The sequence below is a fragment of the Mixophyes fleayi genome, chromosome 4, assembly GCF_038048845.1.
Source record: "Mixophyes fleayi isolate aMixFle1 chromosome 4, aMixFle1.hap1, whole genome shotgun sequence".
Taxonomy (NCBI): Eukaryota; Metazoa; Chordata; class Amphibia; order Anura; family Limnodynastidae; genus Mixophyes; species Mixophyes fleayi.
This window is the reverse complement of record NC_134405.1, coordinates 301,439,144-301,465,585: the sequence shown is the minus strand read 5'-3', so window position 1 is coordinate 301,465,585 and position 26,442 is coordinate 301,439,144. Positions and strand designations below refer to the sequence as shown.

At 38.8% G+C, this 26,442-nt stretch overlaps 2 protein-coding genes across 2 annotated transcripts; both read right to left on the bottom strand.

The window, feature by feature from the left end:
- Nucleotides 1–11,553: 11,553 nt before the first annotated feature.
- SLC35A4 (solute carrier family 35 member A4) lies at nucleotides 11,554–15,816 on the bottom strand. Its single transcript, XM_075209892.1, has one exon. The coding sequence runs from the start codon at nucleotides 15,811–15,813 to the stop codon at nucleotides 14,845–14,847; it is 969 nt and encodes a 322-aa protein (XP_075065993.1). The 5' UTR covers nucleotides 15,814–15,816; the 3' UTR covers nucleotides 11,554–14,844.
- A 50-nt stretch (nucleotides 15,817–15,866) lies between these two features.
- LOC142152860 (SLC35A4 upstream open reading frame protein) lies at nucleotides 15,867–23,183 on the bottom strand. The gene is made up of 3 exons (XM_075209893.1): nucleotides 23,118–23,183; nucleotides 18,235–18,330; nucleotides 15,867–16,595 (listed from the first exon to the last, which is right to left on the bottom strand). Exons 1-3 carry the CDS (start codon nucleotides 23,130–23,132, stop codon nucleotides 16,398–16,400), a joined length of 309 nt encoding a protein of 102 aa, XP_075065994.1. The 5' UTR covers nucleotides 23,133–23,183; the 3' UTR covers nucleotides 15,867–16,397.
- Nucleotides 23,184–26,442: the final 3,259 nt, after the last annotated feature.

The following is a 26,442-nucleotide window of genomic DNA, read 5'->3' as shown; positions in this document are numbered from 1 at the left end:
TTTGCTTCCCCCCCCCCCCTGCATTATTATTAAAATCAATAACACATTTCAAATCATTTGCAGTCAATTTTGACCACCTCACAGATCACAATATTATTCTCATATACTTTCAGCCAAATACTGCAGCGACCTGGCTGGATGTTAAGCGACAGAGCAATGACTCAAACACACGGCAGTTCCTACCACATCTAGGACACATTGCCACACAGCAGTGTTAGTAAATAAAAGTGGTGTAATTAGCAATGGAGCTCTCCTCTTTGTGTTTTACCTATAAAACATAGTACAATGTGACTGCAGATTTAGAAGACCAAGCCTGCCAGACTTATTATTTCTATTTCAGCAATGACAATTAGCAATGGAGCTCTCCTGAATGTCACTGGAGACTTTGAAGAACACTTCTACCCCTCCTCTTTCTACTCTACCTGTGACGCTGCCCAACTGCTCTAGAACTGTGCTATCCCTTCTGATGTAACAATGACATTTTGTCTCATTTTCAATTCCAAGGGCTCACGAGCCGGCTCGGCTTGGTACTCGGATCTGCTAAGTTCGGGTGTGTTTGGAACCGAGCCTGAGCATCTCTAATATACATACACGGATCAGCCACAACATTAAAACTACTGACAATAGCACCTGTCAAGGAGTGGTATATATTAGGCAGCAAGTGTGCAGGTTTATAAGTTGATGTGTTAGAAGCAGGAGAAATGGGTAAGCGTAAAGATCCGAGAGATCTTGACAAGGGCCACATTGCAATGGCTAGACTAATGGGTCAGAGCACCACCAAAACGGCAAGTATTGTGTGGTGTTCCCTGTATGCAGTGGTTAGTACTTACCAAATGTGGTCCAGGAAAGGACAACAGGTGACAGGGTCATGGGCGCCCAATGCTCTTTGATGCATGTGGGGAACGAAGAGTAGCACGTCTGGTCCAGTCCTACAGAAGAGCTACTGTAGCACAAACTGCTATAAGAGTTAATGATGACTGTGATAGAAAGATGTCAGAGCACACAGTGCATTACAGCTTACCCATGCTGACCCCTGTCCACCGCCAAAAGCCCCTACAATGGGCACGTGAACACCAGAACTGGATCATGAAGCAGTGGAAGAATTTGGTCTGATGAATCAGGTTTTCTTTTTCATTATGTGGACAGCTTCACGCGTGTGCATCGTATACTGGTGGGGGGGGGGGGGGGGGGTGTGTGTGTGTGTGTGTGTGTGTATGTGTGTATATATGTGTGTATATATATATATACATGTACACACACACACACAGCTCTGACTAGAACATGTTGAGGGTTTTTGCTCAGTGCAAGTGGCAATTACATTGTCGGTATGCGGCTAACATTGCTTGTGTGCCACGGAGTTTCCAGGAATATACAGCCTTGAGCTGATAAATGCCTGCAAACATCTGATATGTGGTACGTGTGCAATCTTTGTATACCCTTTTACAATAATGAGTGTCTGCAGGCAACAGTGAAGCATGGTGGGGGTTCCTTGCAAGTTTGGGGCTGCATTTCAGCAAATGGTGTTGGGGATTTAGTCAGGATTAATGGTGTCCTCAATGCTGAGAAATACAGGCAGGTACTTACTCATCATGCAAGACCATCAGGGAGGCGTCTTATTGGCTCCAAATTTATTCTGCGGCAGGACAATGACCCCAAACATACAATGTCATTAAGAAATATCTTCATCGTAAAGAAGAACAAGGAGTCCTGGAAGTGATGATATGGCCCCCACAAAGCCCTGGGGGGGGGGGGGGGTGGGGGGGGGCCAGACTCGATGATCTCAACATCATCGAGTCTGTCTGGGATTACATGCAGAGACAGAATAATTTAAGCAAGGGTACATGCACAGATGATCTGTGGTTAGTTATCCAAGATGTTTGGAACAACCTCCCTGCCAAGTCCCTTCAAAAACTGTGTGTAAGTGTACCTAGAAGACGTGATGCTGTTTTGAAGGCAAAAATGTATTTGCTTCAGATTTCTCTTCTGTTCATTCACTTTTGCACTTAATTGATAAAAATTAACTTAACACTTCTATTTTTGAAAACATTCTTACTTTACAGCATTTTTTCCCACACCTGCCTAAAACTTTTGCACAGTATTGTGTGTGTATATATATATATTACTATATTCCTATATTACTGTATTCTATTTGTGTTCTGTGTGAATCACTTGACTACAGTTAGCAGTTTGCTGCTTGTTTCTGCCAGGGTGTCTTGTCAGATTGTCTGGGGATGGAAATGGAGTTCTCAATGGCACAAGCCAGAAGGGAGTGGCTGAAGGAACAGCACAGAGCGTTGATCCAGAAAGAGAAGATTGGCCTAGAGCAAGACAAGCACGAGGTTAGTCGGTCTGTTCATAATTATATTTTATATGAATGCACACAGCCTCTGTGCTGTGGATAAACTTATAAGCTTTATTTCACTGCAAGTATCTAAGGCTTAGTTTACTCTTTAGTCTTTACTACTAGTAGATGTATTGCTAGAAGCTGAGAATTTCACAAAATAAACAAACATATATTTATGAGAACTAAAAAATAAAGTACACATGGATTCTTTATAGAAATGACTGTTATTAGCTACTATTATTATCATTTATTTGTTAGGCTCCACAAGGTTTCCGCAGCGGTTCCATAGTATGACACCACTTGAGATCTTTCATACTGTGGGCTGTATTTAGAAGTTGAAGTAAATTCAGCATGAAAAACCAATCTGTGCTGGAAGAAGCATATTTAAAAAAAAATACTGAAAGATTTGGGGGTATATTTACTAAACTGCGGCTTTGAAAAAGTGAAGATGTTGCCTATAGCAACCAATCAGATTCTAGCTTTCATTTATTTAGTGCATTCTACAAAATGACAGCTAGAATCTGATTGGTTGCTATAGGCAACATCTCCATTTTTTTCAAACCCGCAGTTTAGTAAATATACCCCTTGGAGTTGACAGGGCTTGCACCATAGCTGATCTTAAACTAAGCCCAGAATGTGTGCTACAAGCAAAAGCAGGTGCAATTTTCCTGCATGTAAAAAAGAAAAAAATGCATTTGCACCTCTTAAACCGCAACATGGCTTATCGAGGTGCAAATTTGCAACCACTAGCTGGATTTGTTTCCAAATCTAAATGAAGCTGTTGAAGAATCTCCACCTACGATAGTCTTAAAGCCATTTTTTTTGTAAAGCCTCTCCACTCCCCCAACCACATGGCCCCATGGGCAATCTCCCCTTTGTTTGTAGGACCCCACACTCACCACATCTCCTACTGCCTTTATTGTAAAACTATCACATTCCTTTCACTTACATTTTCCATACCACTACTTCTAAATTTCTACTTCGACCAATGACCACAAGTCTGTGTATATTGTAAAATACAGTTGTGGTACAGTAACTATTGAGGGTTACTTAAGTGGTGGGAAAGACTGGAGTAGGCATGATTTCTAGGGATAAGTGTGAAATAGGTGCGAGTAATTAACAAGACAATCTAGGAACTATATATATGAAAATAGCAAGTGCATAATAACATTTATTATGCCCGATTTTCCTACAACAGAGACAGTCATGACTGTAGCCTAATCAGGATAATTAGGAAAATAGCATATTAATGTGGTCATGATCATTCCTAAAAAGTTGCTTTAGACAACATGATTATCAGACAATCACTGGGTATATGCAAACAAAGGTGTAATGTATTTATATGTATAATTCGGTGGCCTGCTTTTTGTTAACAGGTTTTGTTTGTTCATTATGAGATAACTGTTGTCACAGACTGCCAGACAGGACTACGTTTGTGATTATCCGACGTTCAGTGTATATTGCTTATAGGAAACATAATAGATCAAAGCTACACTTTCCATGATCCACGTTTGAGAGGATGTGTGTAAATTTGTAACCAGTGGAACTAGCCACATGAAATGTGTCAATAATATATATACTGTCCCCATATGGCACCTATAGGAATAATGTATCTCCCCAAGGAACCAATATTATGTAATAATGTTTAATATTCATATGTGAGGAAAAGCATGCGATGTTTACTGGAATTAATGCCATACTTTTGCTATTTTCTAAAAGAGAGTTGTAAGATGTTTTTATGGATCCCTTTACTAGAACTGTTCTTGAACAAAGCAATACAATGATTGTAAAACTGATAACCATACTAGCACAAGTTATAAAACTTGGGATGCAATAATATTAGAAATCGGCAGACATTTTTCCTAGGGCTCTGTCGGTTTTGTAATATAGAATCAGCAAATTAATTTTGTTAATCCGCGGCAGAGGGGCGGGTGAGTGGGAGGATCTCTTGGTTCACATTGTTAACTCACAAGACGAGTCCATAGAGATATGCTGTGTTTTGTTTCTTCTGATATTGGCATGAAACAATAGCAACTGGTCAGTGCTGCTAGTGTATCTGTTCACGTACCTGCGCTTCCTGACTTTATATGGGTGAAAACACTGAATTAAGCAAGCTTTGCTGTACTCTTAGCATGTCATACAAAGACACATCCTCCATACATACGGTTATAAGAAGTGATTGTCGCACTGAATTAGTGCCCGCTGGTTGGCTGCAGTACTTTTGGCACACTTCATGTCCATTGGTGTTTTGTTTGCGTTTAACATGTGTTAGGAGCATTTTAAAATGTTTACAGCTCACTTCAAACTTCCCCAATGCATTTACAAACAGTAAAACCAAGAGGAGAACACCTACATTTTATTGCAAAGCCAGTAAAAGCTATTAAAAATGCCAACTGGTATTGTGACACAAGAACAAATGGTTTTTAGTGTCAGACCCATTACTATGCATTCTAATAGCGTCAAAAACACTACGAAAACACCTGCAATGAAAGTCTCTTTTATTAGATAAGTGGATTTAGCACTAGGAGCAATCTGCACAACATCAAAGTAGTTTGTAGAAAAATCTAATTAGAGTCTACCAGAAGTTAGAGAATCATTGATTTATCTAGGTGGGTTTAAGAATACATGAATAACATGATGTATAAGAGAATAACTGAGCAGGAACGATTTTGAATGATTGAGTGTAGAAAGCTTTTGGTAAAGGTGTGTGGTCAGTGACTGCCAAGTGTCTCATGTTGCCTATCATCATTTACTTATATAGTGCCACTAATTCCACAGCGCTGTACAGAGAACTCACCCACATCAGTCCCTGCGCCATTGGAGCTTACAGTCTGAATTCTCTAACACACACACACAAACACAGACAGAGACAGGCAGACAGAGAGACTAGGGGCAATTTGTTAGCAGCCAATTAACCTACCAGTATGTTTTTGAAGTGTGGGAGGAAACCGGAGCACCCGGAGGAAACCCACGCAAACACGGGGAGAACATACAAACTCCACACAGATAGGCCATGGTCAGGGATTGAACTCATGACCCCAGTGCTGTAAGGCAGAAGTGCTAACCACTACGCCATCGTGCTGCTCAAGGTTATGTGTCTATAGGCTTCAGTAATAAAATGTGGCATTAGAGCCATGGTTTCTCAATGTTCTCTGGTTGTTACGCTTTTTATATAAATGTATAATATACAAACAGGGATCTGGCACTTTATTGTCACCACACTGCCATAAACGTATGGTTAATATTAGTCACTGTTACACCACAGAACCTCAGCACGATACATCTTGAAATAGTCTGTGTGACATTAAATGGAGACTCAGAGTCTGGAAACATCAAATTACCCGTCATTAATTAAATATTTTCACTTGCTTCAGAGCAGACAATTAAACATTTAACAAATAACAATAATTACAATAGGGAATATTGACTGTGTAAAACTGACATGAGGCCTAAGCTAATCGCTTATCGAAATGAAAAAACCCCCAAAATATTTGAAATAAAAACTATAATAATGTATATAAATTAAAATTTCAATAGCATTACTTAGACAAAAGTTGTACTGAAGTTGCTGAGCTAAATCAAAAACAAACATGAATGTTGCGTAATTGCCTAGTTTACAGGGACTTGTGGCAGCTGAGTATATCCATTGAAGCGACTCACACGCGGTACTGTCTAGGAAGACCTTGGTGCACTACAATGTCCTTCATGACATTGACTAAAGCTAAAATGTAATACTTGTATATTATATTTCCCTTCAATGGGTTTGAAACTCTAGAAATTCTGTGCGCTGTGATTTGGCTGAAATTTAGCTCAAAAGTGAAGATTGACTGCAAATTTTGTGCAGATTTGAAAATAGTTTAAATAAAAATAAACGCACATTGTTCCTCCCTGACTTTAGGGCTGGTCCTGATTTCACAGGGCTTGCATTGCTTAAAGTACAGAAATAAAAGAGGAAAAGGGCTTTTAATGGGACCCGTTTAGCAGAGAAGCCCACTCTCCCACTTAGAGGTAGAACCTTGGACTACTGTCACTATAACAAGTGGTACCCAGGCTTGTGGTCTCCCAGGTATAGTAGAAACCAGCCTCATCTGTCTAGTGCTGGGGCTGAAGCAGGATTTGCTAGAGGGACACACACTACACAGTGCACTGCGGAGGGAAACCACTCATTTATTTATTGTACTTTACACAGTGCAGAGCCTGTGAAATCAGAACTGACATTCAACCTCATGGAAAGCTGAGCATTTATCACTGCCGTCCTGCCCCTATATGAAATAATTGTAGAGTATTGCTGGTCACTGCTAAATAGGTACAGGGTTGCTTGATTCTCCAGTAGGTGTTGCCGAATGTTGAGTGATTTGGGAATACTCCCTATTCAGATGAAATTCCAAATCAATTAACCTATCGTTACGTTTCTATAACTATTTAGCTATAATCAATAAGTGATTAATATATGTATAAACTCTCAAATAAGGTATGTATAAAAAGAGAATCCTGATGGCCGCCCTCCTCCTTACTCTTATCAGTCTTACTTCTTTTTCTAAAATTGTTGCTTTCTTGGAAAATTGGGTCAACGTCCTCACTAACACTCGTTTCTAACAAGACGCTGTATATTTTAATACATATGTATTCCTCAGATGTTTTTAATACAGTGCTGTACTTAATGTTACTTTTGGTTGACCCTTGCAAAAATAAAATCTTTAAAAAAAAAAAAAAAAAGTGAATCCTGATGTCATTGCTAACCATGAGGCTTCTTTTTGCTTCAGCTCTGCACCCTACCTCCCACATAATCTCTTAGATTGTAAGATCATTTGGGCAGGGCCATCTGTACCTTGTTTCATGTTACTGTATGTTATTTGTTTGTATCATGATCCCCTCAATGTATAGCGCTACTTAATATGTTGACGCTTTATACAATAAAGGTTAATAATATTTTTTTTCACACAAATATAAAACCGTAAACAATTTCTGATGGCAATGGGGAGTTACAAATGGTGCCGAGGAGATTTATCACACCATAGGACAGATCAAACCGAACCATGATTTATTAATAGACAACTTGACCTGATGTCTAAGATTCTACGCTAAAAGGATTATAATATTTACATAACAAGGTGAAAAATAGACACTTTCCGCATGGATTAATCCCCACCTATGATATTATAATATATTACAGATCTCCACACCAGAGGAGGAAGTACAGCAGCTGAAAAAAGAGAAATCCGTTTTGGTTTTGCAGCTGGAAGCTCTGCGGAGGGAACGGAATGAGGCAGAGAAGGATCTGGATTTACTTTGTCACTTCTACAAGGAAGAAGCACAGGCACATAAGCAGCATATCTTGCAGGTACATACTATATATTTACTGGCCTGAATTAGTGGATAGATCATTTAAAAAGCCCCTATCTCCTAAACCTGATGAGGCAGCCCTGTGGTGAGCTGAACAATACTTGTATACTTTTTTGGGGGGGAGGCCCAAAGTACAAGTGCGGGGAGCGTGATCATGTGACTTGCATCCTTGCCACCCGCCCTGCATCATCATGCAGCAGGGAAAAGTCTATGATGATATGATTTGCATCGAATAGTGTCATAAAGGACTGACCTACTTCAAAAGAAAGTGATACAGGATTCAGTAGGGCGGCCTAAAATTCAGGAGAGTAGACAAGTATTTATATAACAATTTATTTGATATAGTTTTGCAAATGTAACATGGCTGCTGTAAGATTAAAATATATTGATACCTTAAAGTCAAATAAGCTGTAGTACATCTTCATATGTTAGTATGTGGAATGTGAAGAACAGCAGGAACGTTAACAGTGCCGTTCACCACCTGCTACAACACCTCAAAATGTTATTTTTTGGTGCAAGTCCACTTTATTCGTGACCAGTGAGATTCTGTATTATACATTTTAGACCTTGTCCAAGATCTGCTCATTCCAATCCCAATCAGCCCAAACCATACCCCTAATTCACAAGACAGTGTCCCTAAACATCAAAACCCAACATTTGTTTCCTACTGTGGATATGAAGACTGTCCTGCCTTAATCTCCACTAGTTGTACATTATGTATGCATGCAAAGTGTCATCTTCTGTTAAATGACCCCAGCTGACGGGATCAGTAATGTTACCTGATTAGGGCAGCATAATTAAAATACAGGTACAGTATATCTTGTCCAGAAACCCATTACTCAGAAGGCCAGAAAGAAAAAAGTAAATAACGGTTATGAGAATATCATACATGAAGAAATGATCACCCAATGCCTCCCTGTATAATCACTAAGAGGCGCCCTTCTCACTAATTAAAGAGGTGAGGAATGTCAGGGGTCCTGCAGAAAATTATGTGTTTTTTTTAAAAAAAATAAAATAAATGTGATTCATTATATTTTAGACATAGTGCTGCAAATTACAGAAAGGCCCTCATTTAGAAATCCCCAAGTATTCTGCATAACTGTCCCCCATAACTATATATCCTGAAAAACTGAATATGCCATTGTCATGTTAAAATAAAAAACAAAGGGTATAACGCTGAAAAATGCCAATGATGATTCACAAAGGTGTCAGCTTCAGTCATTAGTCTAATGATAATCTGATTATTAACTATGACATTTGAAGATGTCTGAAAATGGACATGGTATAGTCATTTTTGAGGCTAAATTCAGTTTTCCCAGTACAGTACATATGATGTATAGTCACACTATGGGGATTGCATTGAATCATACCAGAGAAAAACAATTTCATAATGCTTACAAACCTAAAAAAAAATCTATCGTCTGTGGCTTAGTGCTTACGGTCTAGCCATGATTCTGTGTGATCAGATATTTCATGCTTATCGCGGCTTGCTAGAGGAACAGATGGATGCCCAGGAACATCGCTATCGAAAACTTCTAGAAGAAACGATCCAGGACTCAGTGCAACTCTCTGCCCGAAACCAGGAGCTGGAAACAGAAAACAAACAACTACAGAACAGTAAGTACTCTAGTTACTGCTTGATCCATTTTAGTCATATAGGGGTCTATTTATAACTCACTGCAAAATATCCACGGAAACCATCCCTTATCACTGCTTTTTGCAGCAAGAAAGGATGACATATTGTGGCTATTTATTAAAGTCATGCAAAGACAGCGCATCAATAAGAGGCTGTCCCGACGATGACTATCTTGTAATGAAAGCTTCAAATTCCCGAAGCATTTACTGCACATGCGTGACCTTAGGTCTGCTCAGTTGGAGTAGGGATGGGAGGAGCGTCAAGGATGCTGGGGACGGATCCGAACGCCCCTCTCCTGCGAAGCGAAGAATAGAACGGCTAATGCCATCTTCAGACGGTGTTAGTAATCAGGCACAAGTTCTGAACGGCTTCATTTTTCGGAGCTTGCTAAATAGACCCACACCGCAGTCCCTATTGAGAATAATGGGGACTGCAGTATTCTGCGGAAATGTTCCTAATGCAGGAGATATCTGATAAACAGGCCCCACAGTCTTGAACAAATATTATCGCATACATCTTAACATTTACAAAACAAAAAGACAGATACATAACATTGAAATCATTCAACGTGGCTAAGCTCCAGAATTCAGTCTGACAAGCAGGAGTTAGCTGCACTGGCTACATAAAGTCCTTTACCCACTGGTGTCACATTACCTGCTGTAACTAGAATTTATTAATGCTAAAAAAATGTAAATGGGTATAAAACCCCTAGCATTTACACTTGGAGTAGGGAGTGTCACTGGCGTGTAATCAGCCAAAGAAACATTCAGCAGTGACGCTACACAGTATTTCCAGTTAACTTGTTTCATGCAGATGGGATGAATGAGTCATATTTGTAAGAGCAGGTGTTAAAACATGCAGAGTATATTACAGTGGTTCCCAAACTTCCTCAGTTCGAGGCACCCTTAGGGTCACCATAATTTTTCCAAGGCACCCCTAAGCCAAAATAATTACCAGGTAGTCCCGATTGGGTCAAAATGACGTAAGATGTATTTAGACCCCTTCACCATCACATTGTGCCCCTTCATCATATCACTGCGCCCCGTCACCATATCACTCTGTATCCTCTTCGCCATCTCACACTGTGTCCCCCTCTTCGCCATCTCACACTGTGTCCCCCTCCCCTCCTTCAGCGTCTCTCACTCTGCGTTCCCCTCCTTCAGCGTCTCTCTCTGTGCCCCTCTTCACTCTCCATTCCTTTAATTGCCTTCTTCATCATGTTCTGCTGTCTTCTTTCCTGATGTCCTCTCTGCTGCTGCTCCTCACTGACACTGTCAGACGTGATGATGTCATGCCTGGCAGTCAGTGAGAACAGCGAGGAGTATCCGGGGCCGAGGCGGTAAGTCCCCCCCCCCCCAGAGGGCGCACACTTTGGGAACCGCTGGTATATTATATATCGTGTGTAGAGCTATCTGAATCTTACAAGACCAATAATTTATGTACCAATGCTGGGATTTTGCATCTAGGCACCTACTGCATGTTTGTTGTGGAAGTTCTGTGATTTATTCACAATCTCTGATTTCAGGTATCACAGAGCTAAGAAGAAATCCCAGGTGAAAACTGCATGTCAGAGATCCAGGTGCATGCAGATGCAGCAAACACGAGTGAGGATTAGAATGCTACAATCCAACTTATTTATTTTTATAAATACATAAAACTACAATTGGATCCTGGTGCAGACATCGTTATATTTACAATATAAAGCTGTTAAAGTAATTGATAACTACTTACCCGTAGTGTAAAATCTTTGTTGCAGGTATAACAGTCTGTTATTGGTGATTTATGACTGTAAGGCTCCTTGATTACATTATTTAATTTATGCAACAGAACATTTGATGATTATTATGTCTGGTAAAATTGCTGCCAAAGAGCACCCGTTGCCTACTCGGAGTGTAGGCAGCCATTTTGTGGGGTGAACAAATGAAGAACGCAACCTATCAATTCACTAGGAAGAGAGGACTGAGGCACTTTATGACTAATATTCGGAAAATATTGGCTCCTATTTAACGGATAGGCTACATTCTCATGAATATTGACAGCTTTTCTACAGTGTGTAGGTGACAGGTACACGTCGCATCAACTACCATGTATAAAGTAGTCACACTCTGGGGCTAGGTAAGGAACATATATCCTATGGATTCAGAAAACTCGTTTATATATTTACAGCCTGGAATTATATGTTGGGCTCAAATACAAGGAACTCTTTAAAAAGACAAACACACACCAAGGGTTCAAAAGCAGTTTTTTTTATGGATATCTAAACCCAAACATTGAAATGTTCATAGAGGTATGAATGTGAAATATATCTGTAACATGTTTATTGCAGAGAGAACACAGCCCAGCACTACATATCTTTGCTTTCGCAGTTAGACTTGGACACTACGGCTTATTAAACGTGGTTTGTTGTTTGACACAATGACTCTATAAATTCTGCCAAGACAATAGAAAAAGGAAAGCTGCTCCTTAGAGTTTACAAGTGTGACTGCCAAATATTTGAAGAGCATGGCCCTTTGCAGGGTTTTTTTTGGTGCATACTTCAAAAGCAGTGTTACATACATCAAGTAGTTTAAAGGTAACAAAGTCCTTAACTTCTGTGAAATTTGTTTTGGTGTAGGGTTTATTAACTGTGCAAGAGACCCAATGGGGCAAATTTTCAATGTAATACATATCCCATCTGTAATTGCTGGTTAGATACACTCTCTAGCAGCAGTTACCTAACATCACAATCATATACATAAGTCATGTGACCATAGTTTATCACTTGATTGTTTGCACTCTATCTTCTATAAACCCTATGTGTGAGACTGCTTATTAGATAATGCACTACTATACGTTTACCTGCATTGATTCTAATTTGCATTACTTTAAATATAATGAATGATATTTCCTGAGCATGAGGGTAGTTGTAATATTTCAACAGTCTTAAATTAACATGGAGATTGTACAAAATGTAATCATACATATGCTCACAAAATACAGACGGACAGTGTAATTCAGAGAATTGGCGAGAAACAAGCCCTAGGAGTAAATGTATTAAACTGCAGTTTGGTCAAATCACCAATTTTCAGCGATTTTGCAAGCCATATTTAAAACGGTAATTTCTGTCTTTAGAAAAATGTATAATTTAAACATGGACATCAAAATACCTAAAAAACTGAGATTTTACAAAACCGTAATTTTTTATATTTACACCCTAGGGTACAATATTTAAAGTAGCAATATCACATTGTATATTTCTATTTTATAGTCATATTCTGTTGCTGAACATTTCTTTCCAGTGTCAGTGGCATCATAAATGTGGTTGTGTGTGGAAGCATTTCACCCACCCATTCCATACTGGCAAGAAGCGACTAGCACATTCCATGTGGTGACACCACTGTAGGAGATGCAGCATATTTATACTACATATTCCACATGCAGGACCTTTAAAATTAAACTGAGAAGGAGAACAAGAATGCAGGAAAAACCTTTACATACTAAAGATATACTAATCTCAAACATTGCTGTATTTACACTGTCATAATATACAATATAATTTCTGAAATAAACATGAGGTTTTTAGTGCATTTTGTTCAAACTGTGAATGCCCATCGGCCACATCAAGATGACCTCATTCTTATGTGTACCTAGACTAACAATTCATTTCTATAACAGTGCACATACCTCGCTCTGTTGCATCTGCCTACAGATTATACATAATGATAGTAGGACCTACCTCGAAGCTACCCGAATTAAAACCATCTATGAAAAACGTAAAACCACCTGATTTCAGTCGCTGGAGAGTTATATTAGAGGGCTGAGGATAGGTAAGATAGCAATCGTCTCCTACCGAGATGTAGTACGTTCCCATGTGATCACAGGAAAACAGGCATGAATGGATTCTTGAGATATGTGTTTGAGTGTAATTAATCCACATTTCCATATTAACTGTATTAATGTACTTAAAACACAAATAAAATATATGTGGGTACACTTAATAAAAGATAGAAAAATATTTTTATTTGGTATTTCAAAGGAATATCGGAATATATGTCCTTTGACTGATGTCTTTGAACATCCACAGAATAACCAGAATCAATGGCTTCATTAAATTTCACCTGCAACATATAGTAAGTAATTGACTTCATACAGCCAGCAAGTCATGGTCAATGTTGTGATCTGACAAGCACACCACAGCAGCTGTTTGCAGATTGTGTTCATTTCCACCGCAGGAAACCACGACAGCTTGTCTGTACTTGATCTGTGTGTTCATCTCTTGTAAGGGGAGCGTTTTCAACAAAGTGGCAAGGGCTGGTTTGTAGTTATATAATTATATATTCTTTGGTTTGTTATGGTGAATCTCTTCTTCAGCATACTATTTATGGAGCACTTACCAATTATAAACCTCCTAATGAACAGTTATAGCAACAGCAATCTCCGCAGATTACAGTGTAAGAGCTCCATAACAAAACAATACCTATGACTGATCGACAGACAGCACCGTTCAAATATTATTCACTGTACAGAAAACAAACCAACATATTAAAACATAGTTTGACCATTCTCCAAATAGGAAATTAGACCTGGCCACTGTAAAGGAACAATCATTGGGCCAATGCCCATGACATCACCCTTAGAACAGCACCCTAATAACAGCCTTAGGACCCATGAACTGAAACTTCCTGGGACTGTAGTAGAATGATGGATACACCTTTTTTGGACCCATGGTTGCAGACACCACAGCAACGGTTGGAAAAATGGCTAAGGTTGATCTCTATAACTAACGATATCAGTACACAATGACAATCTCTATAATGCTTTACAGACCATGAACACTAGAACTAGCATTCATGGTCAGTCAAGCATGACTGCAGGAAAACCAGCCTATTCAGCACCTTGCAGCTTCATGTAACATTAGAGAAATGGACATTATCTTCAGTAATGATCTACTGCTCCCTAAAACGTTTAATTTATATAAATAACAAGCTCTTGGAGTAAGGCTGGGTACACACTACAGAAGATTTCTCCCTATGCGATATCGTTAACGATTTTACTGAAAACAAAGTCCCGATCAGCATGAAGATTTATGTGTTCACACTATACACGTTTTACCTTCAGATCTGTGCACTTCATCTGTCAATCATCTGCTGAAAAGATTGTGACTCTGCACACTCCATAGAGATCTAGGCTGGTCGTTAGAGCATACACACTGAGGAATTGGCACAACATCGGTCCATCGTTGACCGAGATTTTTAGTCTGTTTATAAAATCAAATGAAACGATACAATATACTTTGGGACGATAATCATTCGTCGTTGGAGCGTACACACTAGTGCGATATCAGGCCGAACATGTGACTGGCCTGATAATAGTCTAAAAACCCTGTAGTGTGTACCCAGCCTAATACTTTCAAGCAAAAACAAATTAAAAAAAAATAAGGAAGATATCACGTTGCTGACGCAATGAAATATAGGAAATTGCAAACAGAATTAAAGAGTGAGGGGGTCATATGGACATAAATGCCAAGTTATATCTTGCAATTTCAATTGATGCCATAAAACAAATATACAGCTAAGCCAATGAGAACGACAGCCAAGAAGAAAAGAATAGTCAGCTGCAGCTGGAACAGCATGTAAGACAAAAGTCCGTTCACCAGCATGGAGAAGGAGATGATGAAAAGCCTAGTGATGTTACTGCTGTGTTTCATTACAGCAGACATTATCAAACCGTTGAGTGCTTGGCTGACAATGATTACCAAAACCCAAACAGAGAATCCTTCCAGAAAACCACTGCTCTGACTTCCAGTTAAATGAACCAGCAAGTTGATTATTATGCCAAAGGAATACAAAAACATGTTCTGCAAGTTCAGTGGGATTTTCTGAGTCTTTAGCGTAATCTCTGTGTAAACAGCGGACAGTCCTGAGATCAAACAATAGAGTAGCATTAGTAGCAGACCTGGAAGACTAATGTATATGTGCGAGTCTGTAGAAAGCTTCTCCAGATCCTGAATTCCACCATAGCTGTAGAACACGCCAGCTGCCAGCAGCAAACACAAGGCATACCACTTGCGGATGGAGAGTCTCTGACGCAAGCAGATGCTGTAAAGCAGAGCTGTACTAACAATCTTTAGGTTACTCAATACTTGGAAGCTGCTGGGGTCCATAAAATGCTGCATGTGAACCACTAAGTTATTGTTGACGCCGTAGAGAATGGCAGGCAAGGCGTAGGGAACAGCCAACCTCCATGAGACAGATATTTCCAACGATTTGCGATCCCAGATTAGAAGCAGCACCGTAGACACTATGAATTTGGACAACTCAATGAGAAGGACAACTGAAGATGAACTGAAAGGGATCTGTCCATCCACTCTACACAAGGATATGAGAGGTGCATGAGACCCATAAATGACTACAGACAGCATCAACATCAGTCCCCATATAACTCTCTTCAACATCTTACCAGTGGATGAACTCAATGATTCCTCTGGACCCACATTATCAATAACAAACATCCTGCAAATCTCGTGTCATTACATAAAAGGCAGTTATGCAGATGCTTCCCTCATTGGCATCAAATTTAATTTATTCATATACAAATTAAAATGTATCTGTGCAATTCAAAGTAACAGAAATAAGTCTTAGACTTGATTAATATGCTATAATTGCTTAACGAAAGCCATTTCCCAGCAGCAAGGTCTATACGTGATACTTGACCAACAGTATATGGCTGTTCTGATGTAGACGCTGCAGCGTTATTTAAAATTAATGAACATTACAGAGTTGAAAGTCTTGCTCACTGATTGCTCAGTAAGTGCAATGTGTGCCAATAAAGAGTGATGTCCTCATCGCTTTTGCTCTGTAATGTTCAACCAAAACACAATTTGCATTGAATCTAGACAAGTAAAAATAGAGAAAGCACTTAACATTACGTTCTTAGGCCTGCTGAGCCAATTCCTACTACAGATCCAGATGAGACAATTGCACAGTTTGTGACAACGTGGAAATAGGAGGTACCCAATACTGTGTATATAGTTCCAATAAAGCACTTAAAGCATGGAAGGCGCAGTTAATGGAGTGTCAGCACTTTTGTTCCAGTCTAATCAGGCCCCTTTTTTAAAGAGCTAAGGTAATCCTTGATTGTCTTCTCCACATTTGGAACTGCATAGGCTTGAGCAGCATAAATTCCAGTGCAGGTCCCCACCACAAAACCCAGCAGAGCAGAGGACCTGAGTTTGGCAAATACATAACCAGCCAGGAATCCCTTCAGGAATGGCGAACTCAGGACAGAGCCCTCCTGCAAACAACAAAGAAGTTTTAGATCAATGATAAACTTTCATAAACAAGCACTGGCAGAGAGACATTATAAGGAACATGTCACTTATATATACACACATTACGATCCGATGCTTGCAACATACACCAGACACATGACTACTGAATAATTGGTTCAAACCAATTGGTCACCTGCCTGCCCACAACCTGTCCCGTTTTGACTTGTGCTGAATTGTTGTTGTATGCTATGTTCTGGTAATTACATCCATGCATTATTCTGCTTATAGCTACCCATTGTTCTTATCTGTATGTACTTTTTGTTGTATGTTGTAACCTCCTATGTATGCTACTGTGGAAGACAGCCTAATAAATAACAAATAATAGAATCAAAACTGGTTAGATAAGGTTATTCACAGTGGAGCCATAGAATGCGCATTGGCATCAGAGAACATTCTAATAGAATGCATGTCAATCTATTTGCTTTATCATCTCTGGGATACATTGGGCCTACTGTCAGGCCTGTTGATAGGCAATAGCAACACTGACTAAAGCTTTTCAAGTAAGCATTAGAATCTGCATAATAAGTAGCTATCATAAAACAGACAAACCAAAACAGGTAGTATTATCCTTTCACAATATTGTTTTTTTTATAATTTTCCTTTCAAGCTATTTCTAGTAGCTTAGCAAGAAGAGAGTGGTGCCAAGACTGACAGTGTTTGGACATGCAACTGGGAATTATGAAGCAACAACAAAACAATAAACTAGAGTAATAAACCTATCTACAGAAGTAGCTTTTCTATCTATGCTGCGATCACAGCTTAAATAAACTGGTAGCAGAAGTCTGTATAATGTCAAAGACTCCCATGAGTGACTATCAGCGATACGGAGATCACAAACAAGAACTAATAAGTTGGTATTAAGTTATGTTTTTAATGCTCATTTATGGCCACAGCAGTGTACGGTCAATAACTTCATTAGTGTCAATCTTATCAAAAAACGACAGCAGCAGATGGAGCTCCCAAAGGTTAATAACCTTACTCTATGTTTTACAGTAAATACACCAGAGCACTATCGCAATTTGGCAAAATAAACAAACTGGGGATCCGCTGCCATGGAAGATGTGATTTTTGGATGGCTGCTGACACAAAAAAAAATACTTTACATAATACTACAATTACAATAATAATTTTCAAAATCAATATAGACAGTACATATATTCAATATAAGCTACAGCTACAACTGTGATGTTTGAAGTAAATCTACTTGTATGTTACATTTGTTTTAATCATTTTTTAACATTCTCTGAGCATGTTATACAAACCTCCTGACAGATGTTATCAGAAAGGTATGCTTATTTAAGTAACAATTCCAAGATGTAAGGAATGGTATAATGATGAGTCGTATCATATTCAATAGAAGGCACATAAGAGTGAACAGATCTTAATTAGTAGAAGATACATGCTGGAACTTTATAAATATACTTAGGCTGCAAACAAAGAAAACTGTTACAGTAGCTTTAATTCACAATTTGTAATTGTATGTATGCGACGATTACAAATGTTTACTAAATGAAATGATGGACTTCTTGCAAGTGTGCTCCATTAAAAGGACTTTAATCAGACGTCACAATTCATAGAAGAGAAGTCAGCATATTACTTTACCGGAGCGACACCAGACTGCACCTCGTTCTCCAGCTTACGTTGTAGGCCTTCCAGCTGATCTTTTAGATAGACCAGATCCTTCAATTTTGGGGCGCCCTGGTAAGTACAGAAAGTTCAAGTTGAATACCACAATACTAGTAAATAAAAATAGGAATATCAGCTACTTCTCTGCATAAATAAAACATTAAATTACAACTAAGCAGGTTGTAAAAATTATAACCCTGTGTTAAGCCGCATTTAGAACATGCTACTAATGTATAATCAGTCCTGAACAAATTGTTCCAAAAATTAGGAACCAGGACCAAACATTTGAGCCAGATATTTCATATGGAAAAAAAATGTGATGGGCCTCACATCCGTCTTCAATAAATTAGCAAGTACACATATGAGGAATACATTTTTATCTGGACAGTAACAAAAATATACAGTGAATACAAAATTTATAATAGCCAGTAACTGAGTTGCCATCCATGATTGCCTGAGCTGCGGCTATCAGTGACTGGCTGAGTAGCATAAGAAACCACTCCTGATTGGCTCCCTATTTACTAGATGTGCCCACCGAAGAGTTTACTGGGAAATTTTTTATTTTATTTTATTAGGGGATACTTACATTGGAGATTGTTGTGGCACTACAAGTGCAAGGATGTGCCCATGTGAACTCTGGCAATTACAATTCTGCAAGTGCCAGCATGCAATAACACACTGCCTGTCAGTGCATGTTGGCACTTGTAGTGCAACAATAGGTTGTTGCTACTATTACACATTTTTATCATGGCAGCCAAAAGGCAGGATACTAGGAGTGGCCCAGCGCTATCCAGCATTGTGTCTGTCACAATCACATTTTGTTTTTAAAACTATTTAGCAGTGGTTTGCCATGTGGTTTGGCCAACTAACAGCCGATAAATGGGATGGTTTGTAACCCAGCAAGATTAACTACATACATGAAATAACATGAAAACCTGCGGTTTGATGAAGCCATATTTTAGTAACCCCCCCAAAGTGTGTAGTATATTGTAGTTTAGGTAATATTATAAGAAAATAGATGTAAGGGGTGTGCTTTTTTCAAACTCTCTTTTATTAGTGTATGTCCCCAATAGGTAAGAGAGAATTTTTGGGCGGTGTTCTAACGGGAAGAAAACAGAAAAAAAAAAAAAGAACAAAGATAAAACTTATTTTTCCTATTAGTGAAAGCCACTCACTGCAGCAGGGGAGTGGGATGCAGCAGTGACACATACGTCATGTGCTGCAGAGGTTACAGCAGGCTGATCAGCAGTTTATCCACATTCCTGACCAACACTCTGGTGTCCCAGGCTGTCAATGATAGGAACGTGCACCCACCATAAACATACAGAAGCTGGGAAGGGAGCCAAGTCCAATCTGCCATAAATCTACGGTAACACAGGCCTGGTCAAATGCCAGTAGCCAGGTAAACAATGGGTTTAATTTCTGTGAGTCATTTCAATTACTGTTAATAAAAGTATATCTTCTCTGGCTTATTAAAATGATTGTACTGGGCTCTTAGATTTGACTGTGTACTAAATTATTTGTCCATCCCTAATTTAATAACTGAAAGTCACAGAAATAAACAGACTACAAAACATATTCTGATTCTGAACTATAAAGATGTGACTGCACTTGAGAAATGTTTCAAATAATACTCTCTCCCTGTACTTAACAAGGTGTAAGAGACTGAATGCCCTGCTTTATCAGCCACAGAGGATCAGCTCTCAAGCTCCTGACGACGCAAGTAGCATTGTGGCAGCTCTGAAGGGTAACCGTGTTTCCCATTCACAGAATGGTATCATAACAACATGTTCCCTCTACTAGACTTTGGAATAACACCTGTGCATTTGTAAGATATATTTGTACTCCTAGCCCTGCTTTGGACATATGAAAAATGGCTCAAAAATGCATGAAAACTACAAGCCCATAATACATATAATTCTATATACATCTTCACAGTATATACATCTTCACAGTGACAGTGTAGTGGGTTAGATATTTCAAAACACAGCAAGCTAAAATTGTTATGCATGACACATCTCTTTCCACTTCTTCAACTTCAAAACAAGTAAATGCATGTTTGATATATTCAGTGGAATGCACAATAATGTGATGCCCTGAATGTACCTACAAAATAGCTATTAATATGCCCCTATGACATAAAAAGACTGTTGGAAAAAAACAATGTAATATGGATTACAAAAGGTTGGAGTATTTGGGTCAAGTGTTTACATTTGCAGACCAGCTATTTTATTACAATTCGGGGCAATCTGGTATCAATGCAACAATCTGCAACCACAAATCTGAGCTGTGAGTGGTTACATTTCCAGCAGATTAGAAAGTCCCCAATCAACTGGCTTATCCATTATCCCTGTGAAAATACCAGGAAGCAAAGCAGATGGTAAACTCAAACTGTAATACAGGACATCATTTGAGAAGGAGATTTAATTAAGTGCAACACACACTGGCAGACAGCATTAATCCACAAATAAGGAAATAAATAATAAAATAGATGAAAGTAGTGGCAGATTTGCATTATTCCTTCAATGCCATACAACTGCGATTGTCTCTGCAACATACAATACAAAATTATTTTAATGCTTGGTTAGATGATCACTTTTCTTTGTCAAATGGTACTGGATCAAGTATGTGATTTTACTGCAAATATGTGAAAAATATATGGCACTGATCTTGGTGAAATCATATTCTAACCTGAATTTGAGCTCATTTGTTTCTGCATTAGGAGCTTCCAAAACTTCTTAGAAAAATCACACAGGGCCCCAGTCGTGTCTAGCAAGTGTCAGAATCCTAATGAGGATGGTGACCGGAAGTGTATTAATAAAGAAGTATTCCCGATAAGGGGTGGAGAAACATTAAGGGGCATATTCAATTACTTTTGACAGTAACGCGGCTTGCGCACTATTACCATTATTACGGTACCTTTAACGCCGGCTTTCTGCTCGCAGCTCAGGGAGCTGCAAGCTGAAATTCGGGTTAGAATTACCGTAATACCGGAAATACTTTTAACGCCACGTTACTTTTGCGAGTAACGTGGCTAATTGAATATGCCCCTAAGTGATAAACATTATATACACACGCAAGATCCCAAAGTGTTGGAAATGCAAATTAAAAATGCAATCAACTGGCCCAAACATACAATAGCTTGTTTTCATTTTTGAATCAAATGATTTTAACAGAGCTAACACAAAAGAGTCAAACGCACAAATGTTTTTGTTTTTTTTCTTTTAAAGTTGTTTATTTATATAGTACCACCATATTAAGCAGCATTGTACAGAGAATATATGTCATTCACACTTACAGTCTGTGAATAAATATTTAACATATTTAAATTTCCAGACAAATTTTTACCCATAACTCAAAGACTTATGGTAAGTAAAAGAAAATGAATTAAAACAGCCACGGAGAATCCAATTCCTTAAAGATGGATCCAAGCTTCCGCAAGCATTAGCAAACACATTACCACCCAAGAAACAACTTTATCCACTAAATATTTTTTTAAAAATGAAAAGGAATTGTGATATGTCCGCACAAGTCATACCATAATAAAAGGAATAAAATAAGAAACAGAGAATAGAAACAGTTAAGCGCCAAAAACATCTAAAACAATTGGAGATTAAAGAATGAAAAATTTAATGACTGCAAGAATTTATTATGAGAGTAGAAAAAATCCACAAGAAAAGCTGCATGGCAAAATTTTCTTTTGTGTCTTTCTCAGCCTAGAGAGAGATTCATTAGAGAGATCACTCTCCCAAAATAACTGGAATTCTAAATGATAAAGGTGCATTAGACAGTACCCATATTCCACTTTGACACCCAAACGAGGCAACGGCTTTTTAAGAATCTAACATCTGTATTCCCTGAATATTCAAATTGTCTGTAATATCAAAACGATTATCTTGAACGTAATGAGTCGTTTCCTATGTTTGGTAATGTGTAACTAACTCCTTTATTTTAAAAGGAATGCTCATTTTATTACACGTTTAACACTTTATCATCTGAATTGTAGCTTTTAGCACATAGAGATCAATTCTCCTTACATTTTTAGACAAACCAGTTTAATTTATTTTGCATTAGTGTTATTGCTATTAACGGCAAATGTTGGTAGATCAGCTTGAGTGTCTGTCTTGATGCTTGTTGCTCACTACGACCTTGAGCATGTATTTTGCATCTCAGCAGATTATGCAATTATTTGTAGTAGTCTTACTTTTTGCGATGGGAAGTGCATGTGTGCATTGACAGAACCAACCATATAGTAAAGTTATGGTTACAGTTTTTATGTCAATGCTGCTAGTGATGACACTGATTAGATTTTTGTAACTATAATGATTTCCCTAACCTTAACTGCAGCTTACAAGTCACCAGGACAACAAAGTAGGAAACAGTAATGATCACAGGGATGTAACCTTACAAAAAATACAATAACAACCCTAGCAGGTGATATTAACAATTTATTACCCTTGATACACAGTGAAATGTGCCACAATTTGGGCCCAAACACATGATGTATGGCTATCATGACCTAAACCCTAACATGCCTACAGCAATGTGACCTGTGACTGCCCAGCTGTTTAGGAACTAAAAGTCCCAGCATGTCCTACCATGCTGGGACTTATAACTCAGTAACATCTGGAGACATAGGTTGGCCACCCTTGGACTACAGGATGGTGGTAACACAACGTGGTGGAACCTCATGCATGAAACAGTTAATACAAGTTAACTAATAACTCGACCATATTATACTACGTATACCACTTCAAATAACAGTAACCAGGTGAATGATTCCTATAAATGCCAAACGCCCAACAAAACATAAATAAAATACTAACTACAACCGGCTACTGCGCTTCTCTCCCACTCACCTTGTCATCCGCCATCTTGTCCGGCAAGCGCAGGCGCACTGGGAGCTACACTGCCGGCAAATCGATGATCTCTGAGATCCATTACACATGGTACGAGCGACGAGTCGGACTTGGTAATCGTTTGCGTTTCCTAGGTTCTTTAGCCACGTGACTACGATCCTGCTTGTCAATCAAACAGAGCGTTCTAGTCCTAGAACATGTGGTGTGTACAAGAAGGGGTCTGTTAGTTGCAGCAAATGTGATGTACAGCCAGAAAATAACACACCATGTACTTTCTCATTCACCTGAATTGATTAACTGCAGTTATTGTTTTCACGTTAGTCGTCAATTTAGTTCAGATTATTGTAGTAGGAAAGTAAGTGAGAAAATCAGAAACTTTACCACACTCTGAAAAGGATAAATGTTTGTAGATATGTATTAACATTCAAATGTGTCTAATTATGTTATAACTTTAAAATGTGTACAATTAGTGTTAGGAAGCAAAACAATCTTAACTGATTTAGAACTGAGGGGTGGATTAAACCCAAGGGAAACTAAATGGCGTGGTTTGGGTACATAACCATTTTTCTAAATGTATCGGCTTAGGTTAGGTGCAAGTACAGCTCATCTGGGCTGACTTGTGGTGCATTATGATTAGCCCAGAAGGGTGCAGTTTCTAGGTTTAATAAACAGTGCATTTTTGGATGGACAAGGTCAAGTACAGTGTTCTCCCGCCGCCATAGCAGCTATGGTTTTATTTAAATAAGAGTTATTTACCAACAAGTTGGTGTGGCATCTTTGAATATATTACTTAAGAGTTAAGGTTAAGACTAAGGTCTATTGGTTATGTGACCAACCATAAGCATTTTAATATACATGATTATAAGTAAGCATAAGAAACATTTTAATCAGAATTTAAGGAGGCCCTGCAACCAAAATAATTCCAATGTTAGTGAAATTTGCATTAGATATTAAAATTAATTACCTATGCCAACATGATAATGGTCACCTCTCCAAGGCCATTTTTCACTTTTACACCAGCCTGGGGCCTTAACAGGTTTGAATGTACAGTCATGGGCAAAAGTTTTGAGAATGACACAAATATTATTTTTTGCAATATCTGCCGCCTCAGTTTTTATGATGGCAATTTGCATATACTCCAGAATGTTATGAAGAGTGATCAGATGAATTCCAATTAATTTCAAAGTCCCTCTTTGCCATGACAATGATCTTTATCTCCAAAACAACATTTCCACTGTATTTCAACCCTGCCACAAAAGGACCAGCTAACATCAGGTCAGTGATTCTCTCATGAACGCAAGTGAGAGTGTTGACGAGGACGAGGCTGAAGATCACTCTGTCATGCTGACTGAGTTAGAATAACAGCCTGGAAGCTTATTAAGGAAGGTGGTGCTTGAAATAATCGTTCTTCCTCTGTAAACCATGGTTCCTTGCAAGGAAACACGTGCAGTCATCATTGCTTTGCACAAAAAGGGCTTCACAGGCAAGGATATTGCTGCTAGTAAGATTGTACCTAAATCAACCATTTATCGGATCATCAAGAACTTCAAGGAGAGAGGTTCAATAGTTGTGAAGAAGGCTTCAGGGCGCCCAAGAGCGTCCAGCAAGTGCCAGGACCGTTTCCTAAAGTTGATTCAGCTGCAGGATTGGGGCACCACCAGTGCAGAGCTTGCTCTGGAATGGCAGCAGGCAGGTGTGAGTGCATCTGTACGCAAACACTTTTGCTGGATGGCCTGGTGTCAAGAAGGACAGCAAAGAAGCCACTTCTCTCCTGGAAAAACATCAAGGATAGACTCATATTCTGCAAAAGTATAGGGATTGAACTGCGGAGGACTGAGATAGTCATTTTCTCAGATGAATCCCCTTTTAGGTTGTTTGGGGCATCTTGAAAAACGCTTGTCCGGGACAGAAAGGTGTGTGCTACCATCAGTTTTGTGTCATGCCAACAGTAAAGCATCCTGAGACCATTCATGTGTGAGGTTGCTTCTCAGCCAAGAGAGTGGGCTCACTCACAATTTTGCCTAAGAACACAGCCATGAATAAAGAATGGAACCAAAACATTCTCCAAGATCAACTTCTCCCAACCATCCAAGAACAGTTTGGTGACGAACAATGCCTTTCCAGCATGGTGGAGCACCTTGCCATAAGGCAAAACTGATGGCTCGGGGATGAAAACATCGAAATTTTGGGTCCATGTCCAGGAAACTCCCCAGACCTTAATCCCATTTATAACTTGTGGTCAATCTTCAAAAGGCGGGTGGACAAACTAAAACAACCTCCAAACATCAGTCAGAATGTGGCCCAGAAGTTGATTGACAGCATGCCAGGGCAAATTGCAGAGGTCTTCAAAAAGAATGGTCAACACTGCAATTATTGACTCTTCCTAATTCCTGGGTCATCAGACCCAGGAATTAGACCTGACAACATTCATACCAGTAGAAAAAAACTAATCCATCTCGCTCAGGGTTAAGACTTCCTCATCATATTGTACCTGAGAATTATTTATAATTATATAGGTAATTCAAAATGAGGGGGTGCTCTCTCAACCAAAAATAGTATCAAGACAAAAAATGGTGAAAAGAATCACCAGCCCAGGTCATCTGGGCTTGCCCAGGCAAAAACCCAGGATTTTGGCACAGTATGAATGGGGTATTGGTTATAACAACTTCTGTAGTATAATGCAAATGATAAGGAAAATGCCCCAGAGATTGCTTTCATCACCCATTTCAAAAGTAACACTAAGTTTCTGGAAGAAATTTTATACAAATATTGTAACAACTTAGAAATGGATGAAGAAATGAACGAGATCATTTCAAAGAAGCCGAGGATAATCTATAAAAAGGCTACAAATCTTCGCAATATGCATACTAGTAGCTATATACCTGTGCATACCAACCAAGAGGTCAGTAAGATAATAAAGGGTTTTCACTTTTGTTTGACATGTAAGGCATGTAAAAATAAACAGCAAATATCTACAAAATCCATTGCAGAGTTCAAATCCAACTCAAAATAAAGAAACTTTGAAGTGAAACAAGTGATAACTTGCAATACAGAAAGTGTGATCTACCTCTTGGGGTGCTCCTTGTGTCCTCCAGTATGTAGACAGGACAAAAAGGGCACTGAAAACCAGAATTGTGGAACATATATATAACATAAAAAAGGACTAAAAACTCCTAACTTGTCTAATCGTTTTGCCCTCCACCAAAACTGCAATCCAAAAGGGTTACAATTTACAGGGATGTAACACATAAAACGGGTTGGAGAGGTGGCAATTTTATAGAAAATATATCGCGCATAGAATCCAAATAGATATTAGATGAAGACT

Bases quoted from the DNA above. Each gene is read 5' to 3' on its own strand.
- SLC35A4 (XM_075209892.1), bottom strand. From the start codon at position 15,813: ATGTTTGTTATTGATAATGTGGGTCCAGAGGAATCATTGAGTTCATCC.
- LOC142152860 (XM_075209893.1), bottom strand. The intron at 16,596-18,234 runs GTAAAGTAATAT...TGTTGTTTGCAG, and splicing joins TGCAGTCTGGTGTCGCTCCG to GAGGGCTCTGTCCTGAGTTC.